The sequence below is a fragment of the Leiobunum rupestre genome, chromosome 9 (assembly GCF_980474605.1).
Source record: "Leiobunum rupestre chromosome 9, qqLeiRupe1.1.hap1, whole genome shotgun sequence".
Classification (NCBI taxonomy): Eukaryota; Metazoa; Arthropoda; class Arachnida; order Opiliones; family Sclerosomatidae; genus Leiobunum; species Leiobunum rupestre.
The window spans coordinates 59,427,727-59,439,473 of NC_143392.1; the positions used below are offsets into that span (position 1 = coordinate 59,427,727).

The 11,747-nt window shown below is 35.1% G+C and overlaps 1 protein-coding gene across 1 annotated transcript; it reads left to right on the forward strand.

The window, feature by feature from the left end:
- Nucleotides 1–259: 259 nt before the first annotated feature.
- On the forward strand, nucleotides 260–1,260 carry LOC149931621 (uncharacterized). Its single transcript, XM_090158020.1, has 2 exons — nucleotides 260–498; nucleotides 540–1,260. The coding sequence occupies exons 1-2, from the start codon at nucleotides 260–262 to the stop codon at nucleotides 1,258–1,260; spliced, it is 960 nt and encodes a 319-aa protein (XP_090014146.1).
- Nucleotides 1,261–11,747: the final 10,487 nt, after the last annotated feature.

The window sequence follows — 11,747 nt, forward strand, 5'->3', positions numbered from 1 at the left end:
AGGTTAGAATGCCGCGAAATTCAAAAATTCATGGAATCTAGAGGGTATGAGTTAGCGGATGACCCAGCCGAAATAGGTCGATTCGGAAATTGACATTTTGATTGGGGTCGATTACCTATGGGAAGTGGCCTTTAACAAATTTCATAGATTTAATGCAAGTTTAGTCGCCCAGGAAACCAGGTTTGGGTGGGTAATGCAAGGGCCCACAAATAGGGTTTTAGATAGTGCAAAGCCAAAGACTTGTTTTTTGACTACTGTTATGAAAACCACGTTAGAAGAAAGAAAGGTAAATGAAACTTTAAAACTATTTTGGGAGTTAGAAAGCTTAGGCGTTAGCAACACGGAAGAAACCTACATAAATAGCGATAGTGACGTCGTCCAAAATTTCAAGGACACAATAGTTTTTAAAGAGGAAAGATACCACGTAGAACTTCCGTGGAAGTTGGGAAAAGAAAATCTTCCCGATAATAAACAAATTGCGTTAAAAAGAGTACAGAGGTTAGCTAAAAGATTTTCCAGAGACTTATCGCTCTATTCAGATTACAAAAAGTTATTAGCGAGCAATTAGAACTCGGAATTGTAGAAGAAGTCCCTTTGAATGAAGTCGAAACTAACAAAAAAGGAGTCTATTACTTTCCCCACCAACCTGTTAGGAGAGATCATTCCACAACAAAATTAAGGGTTGTAAATGACGCCTCATCCCACGCCCACGGGGTTCGCTCTTTAAACGAATGTTTACATCAAGGCCCAAATCTAAAAGCAGATTTGTTAAAACTTTTACTTGGATTTAGGATAAATAGGGTAGCGTACGTAAGCGATATAGAAAAAGCGTTTTTAATGGTGGCGCTAGCCGAAAAAGAACGAGACAGTGTAAGGTTTTATTGGGTTATTGAAGAGAATGGAAAAATTAAAGAAGATAAATTTACAGTACTTCGAATGACGCGCGTCCCCTTTGGCGTGACGTCATCCCCCTTCTTACTCGCGGCCACCATAAAATACCATTTAGAGGTTACGGAATTTAAAAACCCAAAAGTCAAGGAGGTTTTAGATGAAACCCTTTATGTCGAAGACCTAGCAAATGGGGAAAGGGGCGAAAACGAAGCTTTCGAAATAACAAAAGAAATTTCAGAAGTAATGCTACGAGTTAACATGAGGTTACGAAAGTGGGAATCTAACTCCCCAAGATTAGTAAAATTGTGGGAAGAGCATGACAAAATTTCCGAAACGAAATTATTTCCAACTCAAGATCAAGGCAATTAATTAAAAATATTGGGTATCAATTGGAGAAAAGATTCGGACACCCTATCAATAGCTTTGGTAAATTTATTTGAATTTTTAAAGGGCGCGAAGAAAACAAAAAGATTCGTTCTAAGCGCTATCGGCCAAATTTTTTATCCAATTGGTATTCTTTCTCCTTACACGATAAAGGGAAAAATAATATTTCAAGAACTATGGAAATTAAAAATAGGGTGGGATAAAGAATTACCCAAAGAAATAGGGAAACGATTTGAGAATTGGTATACGGACATGGGAAAATTACAGAAAGTTCAGTTGCCCTGGTTCTATTTTCACGAATCTCAAGATGACGTCATAGAGGCAGAGTTGCACTGCTTCTGTGACGCCAGCGTCAAAGCATACGCCACTGTAGTTTACTTGAGGTACGCAACCTCAAATAAGAAAGTAGGAGTCACCCTAGTGACGTCAAAGTCTAAGATAGCCCCTTTGAAACAAGTCGAAAAATTAAATGCAATCACACTCCCCCGCCTTGAGTTAATGGGTTGTTTATTAGGTGCTAGGGTCGTCAGTAACGTAGAAGGGATTTTTAAAAATAAATTAACTAAAATAAATATGTGGTCCGATTCAACGGTAGCCTTGTATTGGATTCGAGGAAATAATTGGAAAACATTCGTTTCGAATCGAACCGCCGAGATAAATAATCTCACAGACATAGATAGTTGGCGACACTGCCCTGGAATAGAAAACCCCGCGGATTTGCCCACCAGGGGAATCTCAGCGAAAGAGTTAGTGAATAGTGAACTATGGTGGAAGGGGCCCCCGTGGTTAAGCCAGGAAAACTGGCCTAAAAATATATTTCAAAACGAAACTCCCAAAGAGGTCGAATTAGAAAGAAAGAAGACAGTTTTAGTAACCACCTGTCCAGAATCAACGGGACCGCAAAATATAATAGATTTAAAAAGATATAGTTCTTTAAACAAAATCCTTAGGGTTACCGCGTACCTTTATAGAACTCGCGACAAAAGCGAAAATACACCGGAAACATTCGCGTTGACAGCTAAAGAATTAGAGAGGGCGGAACTAATCTGGATTAAATCGGTCCAAAATTCAGAATTTCATAGCGATATCGAGAGTTTAAAATTAAAACAAACCTTAAACAAAAATTCAAATTTGGTAACGTTAACCCCGTTCCTAGACAAAGATGGCGTAATGCGCGTTGGCGGAAGATTAAACGAAGGAAAAATGACCTACGATAGCAAACACCCTATAATTCTTCCCAAAAAATGCCGATTTACAAAATTGTTAGTAGAAAGAGCGCATAAACAAGTGCTCCATGGCGGAATCAGCGACACAGTCACGCAATTAAGAGAAAAATATTGGATACTGTCTGGTAGGCAATTAGTAAAATCGGTAATTAAAGATTGTTTAGAATGTAGGCGCGTTATAGCGAAAGAAAATAAGCTGTTAACCGCTCCACTACCGAGGGAAAGGATTGAGATGTCCTCACCATTTTCCATCGTAGGATTAGACTACGCTGGCCCTTTGTTTATAAAAGAAAGAGGGAAAATGTCAAGAAATACTCCGTTGACAAAGACCTACATTTTACTATACACCTGCGCTACAACACGCGGCGTTCATTTAGAACTGGTACCGTCTTTGACAACGGAAGAATTTATATTAGCGTTTACTAGGATTATAAGTAGGAGAGGTGTCCCTAGTATTGTATATTCTGACAATGCCCGTACTTTCAAAAAAGCGGATAAAGATTTGTCTAAAATATACGAATCCATTAAAAGTGATAAAGTGAGAAATTTTTTCGGGAGCAAGGGTATAGAATGGAAGTTTATAGTGGAGCGTGCCGCGTGGTATGGCGGCTGGTGGGAGAGGTTAGTGAGGTCGGCAAAAACAAATTTAAAGAAAACTCTTGGGTGGGCTCTGCTTAACCTCTCGGAAATGACCACCGCCGTCACTGAAACCGAAGGAACGATTAATTCCAGGCCGATATCGTTTGTTTACAATGAAGCGAGAGAACCTGTACCCTTGACCCCCTCTGATTTTTTGATTGGAAAAAGAATAACTTCTTTGCCCCCATTTAACTATAAGGAGTCCAATGAGACACCTGACAGATTATCATTAACAAAAAGATTTAAGTATAGGCAACTTGTCATAGAGCGTCTATGGTCTAGATGGCAAGACGAATACTTGCTACAGTTACGCTCGGCCCATCATAGGGATTACGTAGGTAACGAAATAGTTTTTAAAGAAGGCGACGTAGTATTAATTCGCGATGAAAAACTGCCCAAACAATCTTGGAAATTAGGTTTGATTACCGAAACCACTGAAGGACGTGATAGTAAAATTAGATCGTGCTTACTGCGAACCGCGAATGGGCAAGTAATTAGAAGGTCAGTTAAACAACTTTTCAATTTAGAAGTAAAGTGAAAAAAAATTTGCTCACTGAGGGGAGTGTAGAAAATTGCAAATTTGTATAATTGTATAACTGTATATTGTATATTTAATGTATAATCGATTTTCATTCCTTTTTTTGTATTTTATTGAGTGTGTAAAAAAAATACTTTATATACGAAACCAACGTAAAAACCCCTGGTTTCAATAAAATTGTAACTACTTTGGGACGTTTCTGGAAAATATCCTTCAGAGAGGAATTTCGAAACCTGCATAGGCGAGTATTTCTCTGGTCATTTTCTAGGAATTCCCCCCAAGGTCGAGGCCTTTTGTAAGCCCCAAATGCTAAGAAAAGATTTGGAAAAACCCTCCCAGGAGTCCCCACCGAGGCGACCCTCGAAATATTCGACAGAACAAAATTAGAAACCAGCGAAATTGGTAACGAAAGTTTAGCGGCTGACGAAAACAGCCAAATAGTAGTAAATAAATAAAATGTTGTTTTCTTTGTTAAATTGACGAATCCAGTTTAATGTAGTTATAGAAATAGATTGCGACCGATAATTAATAATTCTTAATCAGTCTAATAGCGAGCAAAACAAACCGCTCTCCCAGTTTTGTAGACCCTGGAAAACGTAAAATTCTACAATATTAACGTTTAAAATGCTTTTTTTGTTCAATATTATCTTTATTGCGTGCGCATTTCTAAGGCGAGACAATTATCCGGGCCTTCCTTCCTGGCATCTTAAATATAATTTTGGCTTTAAGGGCAAAAAAACAAGATTGTTTCTTCGATTCTTAGTTAACCCTGATGTGTTTGTTGTTCGGAAAACCTTTAAAACGAGAATACTTCATTTTCTGTTATTTGTAAATACTAACAGAGACTTTTAACATCGAAAATATCAATCAATTTTATATGGAAGGTTACCAGGCCTTATGTCCTGATATATTTTCAAACAGGAACGACGGTGTTGCGATGAACATAAAAAATGAACTGAATTAAAAAAAAAAATACTCTAATGTTTACGCAGGCTTCAACTCTATGCGTGGACGTCAAACTAACAAATAATGAAATATATAAAATAATTGGTCTATATCGCTCCCCCAATAATAATGTCGTAGATTTTCTGAATGACTTAAGTACGAAATTACCCACCTTGAATAATTCTACGAACGTAATTTGGGTAGGTGACATAAATATAGATATAAAATCTGACGAGTCAGTAGCTTCTAATTACTAACCCTTATTATACGAATTTGATTTTATATCTTGTATAAATAGTCCCACAAGAGTGTCTGATAAGAATGGTACATGTATAGACCATATTTTTATTAAGAAACGAGATGCTATGGAAGTTAAAACAGGAGTTTACGAAAGTAAAATAACAGACCATTATCCAACCCTAGCTAGCATTCCTCTTGTGGGGTACCCTGAAAACCATTTATCTACACATCGAGAGATCACAGTCGTAGATTTTGATTTTTAACCAAAAGTATTAAAAATGAAACCTGGACTTCAGTTACAAATGAAATTGACACTAATAAAGCGGTTGATCTTTTTTGGAAAATTTTCAAAAATTATCTGGAGTTAGCGACCAAAAAAATTAAATTTAAAACCTGTCATAAAAAAATTAAAATAAAACCTTGGATTACTTTTGGTCTAATTTCATCAATAAGAAAAAGATATAATATGGCGAAGAAATTAAAATTGGAACCGTTTAATTCAGATCTGAAAAGTAAATATCGCATTTACAGAAATAAAATAAACATACATATAAAAACAGTTAAATATAACTATTTTAAAAATAAAATAAAAGATAATGCTCTAAACCCACAGTTGATATGGAAAACTATTAATGAAGCCACTGGTAATACGAAAATAAAATTAGTGTTGATAAAATTAGTAATGGTAGGACTATAGTTGCAACAAAAGACAACCCAAAAGAAGTCCCTAACCTATTTAATAACTACTTTTCATCGGTTGGTCCTACACTTGCTAAAAAAATTATAGATAAAAAAACTCCTAGAAGAATGACTGATTGTAATCTTGATAAGAATATTGTAAATACACATAGCATATTTTTTTGCCCTAGTACTCCAAGTGATATACTAAAAATTATTACCAACCTAAAAAATTCCTATTCGAATGGATATGATAATATCAGTGTTAAATGTTTGAAGCTGTTTAAAAATGAAATATCTATTCCTATTTCTTACGTTCTGAATTTATCGATTATAAACGGAATATTTCCCGAGGCTTTTAAAAAATCAGTAATAGTTCCTATTTATAAAACTGGCAAAAAAGACTTGTTAGAAAACTATAGACCAACCTCCTTAATCAGTAATGTTTGTAAAATATTTGAGAGATTTTTTAAAAAATCAGTTAACGACCTTCCCTGAAAATAATAATATCTTGTCTATTAATCAATTTGGTTTTCGAAAAAACCTTAGTACAAATGATGCCATATTAGAAGTTACGAAGGAGCTATATAGCTCGGTAGATAAAAATATAAAAAGGATTGGTATTTTTATAGACTTAAAAAAAAGCATTTGACACAGTATCCCATCAAATTCTCTTAAAAAAATTGGAAAACGTCGGGGTCAGAGGTTTACCTCTAAATTGGTTCAAAACTTATTTAAGCGATCGTTCTACTATTGTTAAGTTAGATAATATTTATAGCGACCCACGTTTATTAACTTTTGGTATCCCGCAGGGTATGGTTTTAGGACCGATATTATTTCTAATTTATGTAAACGAATTATGTAATACACAAATTAATGGTCGTATTGTGTCGTTTGCTGATGACACGCTGATTCTCTGTCATGCTAATAATTGGCCAGAGGTCTTTAAAATAGCTCAAGAGTCGCTTAGCTATGTTTGTAGAGTTTTGGATGATAGTCTTTTGACACTTAATATCGATAAAACGAAATATTTATGTTTTTCCAGTAGAACACAAAAAAATGCGAATAGTTTACAAATTGAAATTCATGATCATTTGAATAATAATACATGTAATCAAAACTGTTTACAGATAGGAGAAGTTACTAGCATTAAATATCTCGGAATAATTAAAGACAATAATTTAAAATGGAATCTTCACATAAATAATATTATAAAAAAATTACGTTTATGTTTGTATAAATTTTATGAAGTTCGTAACTTTCTGACAATGCCATTATTGAAAATGGTCTACTACGCCCTAGTCCAATCTGTGCTATCTTATGGTATTATCGCTTGGGGTGGGACCTACAAGTCTTTTATCGAACCTTTAGAGGTAATCCAGAGGACTATCATAAAAATATGTTTAAAAAAAGGGCGATATGAAAATCAACTGAACTTATATAACGACTTTAAAGTTTTTACAGTTAGACAACTATACGCTAGGTGCATCTTATTGTACTCTTATAATAATAGAGAAACTCTTTATGTTTTAAACCAATATAATACTCGCTGTGTTACTAATAAGAACTTAATTATCGATAAAACTTCTAAGACCATTGGTCAAAAATATGTGTCGTACTTAGGCCCAAAATTATTTAATGTTTTAGATCTCCATATAAAAAATAGTATGAAAATGAATATATTTAAATACAATATTTCTAAATGGCTTATAGCATATGGATATGACCAGCTGTATAGGTTCTTAGACTTTTAAGTTATATATGTATTAAATATTAATGTTTAGATGTTTTGAAAACGTTTTGATCGCCTTTCCAAAGGCTATATAAATGTAAATCCCCTACCACGCACCAGCTTGTAGCTTATGTCGATTGGGGGAGATGTAGTAACTGAAGTTATTAACTAAAGTACTTTTCTCAAATTGAATCATATCAAACCCATTTTGCATAAAATGTGGCGAAGAACACTTTTCTAATTGAATTTTTTTAATATCCATTATGGTTCTCAACAATAATATGAATAAATAGAATATTCGTGAACAGAACATATGTTATGTCCGATTCATAAAAACTTTCCTGTAGCCCGTTTAGCATTATTTACATGAGGACCAACTGATTTTAGGTGTGAAACTTTTATGCTTTCAATCGATCAAATGAATTCGGTTTCAAGTGGTTCAGACATAAAATATGATGAGGAAGAACTTTCCAATTGGAACGAAGTTTCTCGAGATAATTTTTCAATGGCCATGAAAAAACGGTTCAAGATCATCGTTGTTATCATTTTTAGTTGTTCACCAACACGTGTTAAGTGCCACAAAAATGTGAAGTTAGTACAGGAAACTGTTATGATGTTATCCCCAAGGATCGTTTTTCATTTGGACACTTGTTTTAATTTCATATATTCATTGAAAATTTGTAAAATAAAATAGAAAATAGGCAAATATTGGCAAACATTTTAATCGATATTGTGATAAATAATTAACATTCATGAACTTAAATGAAACATTGTATATTAATCTACCTAAATTTATAACTTAGTCATATTAGTTAAAGACCTTTGACGTCGTTTTCCAGAATATATTCCAAAAATTATGCAAAATTCCTACTTAAATTTCTTAAAATATACTACTTCTAAGCAGCCTGGTGGAGAATAAAATTTTACAACCACAAATCAAACACCGGTAAATTGTGCGGTGGTTTATAAACAAATATTATAAATTAAAATAAAATTCATACGCGCTATTTATATTTTTGACTATGGCCAGGTTTGGGCTCAATTTGCCCCACTGTGCGACGTAAGTATGGTTAATTTTTTTAAAAATTACGTTTAGCTTATTATGGCTCAATTTTTACTGATATGATTAACTGGTCCTAAATGGGTTAGAGTGTGCAATAACTGGGGGCCTTACCAGGGAGTCAGGGTCCAGCACTTGTAACCCATAAGGGAGGTGGCGCACTTGTAGATGTTAGCTCTGATTAAATGGTCCTTTCTCCACCTATGACTTCGGTCAGATTTAGCATGGAAACTGAGCTTCGGCTCAGGCTAACGGAGAGGGTACAGGCAAATTGGCCGCTTCGGAGGATTATGTAGCCTGCTGTGGGGCGGCGGGTCTCCGTATAAGGTGCAGTGGTCCGGTTTCTCAACCTGTTGGAGCACACCTCTTTAGGAGCTCTTTCTGAAGGTTATGACTCTCTTCCTACGAAAGTAGGTTGTCGGCTGGAATTACTAAAGCATCCACTGTTACTCCCACTGCTGTGTTCAAAGTGAGGGGTTGGTCGTCCCATTGTTGCACCTTCTGCTGGGTTGAGTGGCTTGAGTCCAAGGTGAGATCATCAGTCAGGCCGTAGCTAGGGCTGGGCGGCCGGGGCGGCCGCCCCGAGTGCCGTGCTTGCGATAGGGTATAGGGGCGCCAAAATTGGTCCATATTATTATATTAGGGGGCGCCAAAATTGCAGCTCACCCCTGGCGCCATTTTCTCTAGCTTCGGTCCTGTCATCAGTAGTAGGGTACTACAACTCATGCTGTATGTGTCACTTGTCCGGGCTGTGGACGCTGGCGTAGGGCATTATGCTGATATGCTTCCGGTGTTGTGTTTTCAATCTTACTGGTACACCAGGCTATAAATTCTGACACACTGATATCTTTAACTAAGGGACTAACCACTTGCGTATTCAGGTGTTCGCTTGGTTTGTTATACCAAATAATCCCAAATGCTAGACGAAAAATATAACGTTTTACGACATATTGCCGTGACTTCTTACATGGCTATTCTTCATTTCAATTATGTACTTACTTAGCTACCTTTGTCTCCTTAAGATTATCAACATATATGAAACGTTGAAATGCGCCTTTAACTTTTGAATTTAATGAGGTTGTATTTAGGTTAATGAGATCCTTGTTATATAGTCAATTAACATTAAACAATAATACATTTTTATTTACTTTGGAACAGGGTGCTTAGAATATTTGAAACGAAAACCTTCGAAAATGTTCTATCAGGACTAACATACAGCGTTTACGAAATGCACAAGTGGGAATATCCTGATCAATTCGACATGTCTTTAACGTTTCAAGATTCATATATAACATTTTCATTTTTCATCACGTTTCTCAGTGGAAGTACCTTGGTTTTGTTTGTTGAAATATATAACAACTGTCTTATTTCAAGAAAAGAAACTCCTAAATTCCCTTTATAAATAATTCGTCGATGAACAAAAGGCCGAAAGCTTACCAATATCTGAAAATAAATTCTAGTCCCTAATAAATATTTCAAACAAGGTTCATCATATTTGATTTATCAAAGACGATATATAAATCTTAAACAAAAACGCACATTGATTGAAATTGTGCTATTTTTCTTTAATGAGTACACTATAAAATTATAGTTAAAAATGATAAAATATGGAACATTTTACTTCGTAATTTTTTAAAATAACATTTGTTTAAATATTACCGCTTTTAACCTAAATACGACTTAATCACTATTTACAAAGATGGTGCTCTAGATGTTATTAGTTAAATTGATATCGCCCAATTTTCAAGAAAACCTATACAGCACTGAAAAGCCCAAAAAGGGCGAAACCGCTCAGGCTTAAATTTGGATTTTGGCACTAAATGTATATATTAACCCATAATAAAAAAATACCCTTAAGAATCGTTTTAAATTTCAATTACGCGGCTCTCAGGCCTATCACTAAACTTAAACCAGGTACCAATTATTTAAAATAGTTATTTTGTGTCCTTTTTTATCCTTATTCCAATGGAATTAACCGTCCCGAAATATGGGACCCAAAAGGGTCCGTAAGTGTCCAAATATTTAAATAATTCAGTGGACGACCACAAAATTCACTTTTGTACTAATGTATCTTTTGCACATATCGTACGACTTACAGCTTTTATCCAATCGTTCGACCCCGAATACCTTTATTGATACAGCGACGGCTAACTACTATATTTATTGCCAAATCTATGGAGGTCGATGACCCGTGTTTTCTAATATTGAGTTTGTGCTGCATTTAAACCTTCCGGGGTGTTTAATCCTGAGAATTGGCTTTAAACCTTATTTAAAATAAATATACTTTTTATCAAAACTATGCAAATATTAAGAAACAAATCCTTAATTCAGTTTATAGAGCTGCCGAAGGCATGATGTTATCGTTCATTTGACCATTCATTGACCCTTTAAAACCTTATTGTTGTAGAGTTAAGTTTGTTATTTTTGTTATTATTATTATTATTATTATTTACTTTAAGTTGAACTGGAATTGGAGTCGGCTACGAAACGGAGACCGATGGTCAGCATCTTGACTGTCGTCGAGCGCAGAGTAGAAGCGCAAGAGAGCGAAAACACGCACGTAGCTCATATTTATACCCTCGGGGGGGGGGGCGGGGTCAATTGGGGCAAAGACCGCAACAGGGTCCAAATTAGTACCAGATTTAGCCATGATCTGAATTATGTATCTAATTGATGAACCGTTTTTAATTGTTTGAAAAATATTGTTCGATTTTCCCATGTTAATTTTCATAGAGAAAATCAGTTTTTAAGTTGTGAAAAACATTTTTGTTTGCCATGTCAAAACGAAAGCCCATTCTTGTCCACCCTTTTAGTGATTTTCAAGTTACATGAAGGTCTACTTACCACCCGAGTTTGAACCAAATCAGAGATAACCACCTCGGGTAGTCTCCTTGTTAGTCCGAGGCATTTTGTAGTGTCAAATGAAGCTTGATCAAACACTTCTTAAAAAACATAGACCACAAATCTCAATAAAAGTGTAGCCTTTGCTCGTATTATCGCGTGCTATATTTCTTAGCAAGCTTCCTTTTACTGCGAGCAACAGCTACGCTTTTATTGACATTTATGGGCTATATTTATCAAATGTCATAATTTGAGAAAAAAGGCCCAAATGTTATATTTGAAATAAAACACTATTTTGAGCTAGGTAGAATTTGTTTCTAATTCCTGGGCACAAATTGTCTTTCACAGCGAAGAGTTCTGATAATAGACTAAAAAAACAAATTAAACACCTATATGATAGCTTCCCCAAAACTGGAATATTGGTAAATACAACTATCCAATCTTTTGGTCTCTTCGTGTAACCAAAAGTTTACTTTAAACTCCATTAAATGAACCCTTTCGACATCAATGATCATTTCAACGTCAGTGATTAAATAAATCACTTTACAAAATTGGACAAAGAATAAGTGCGCC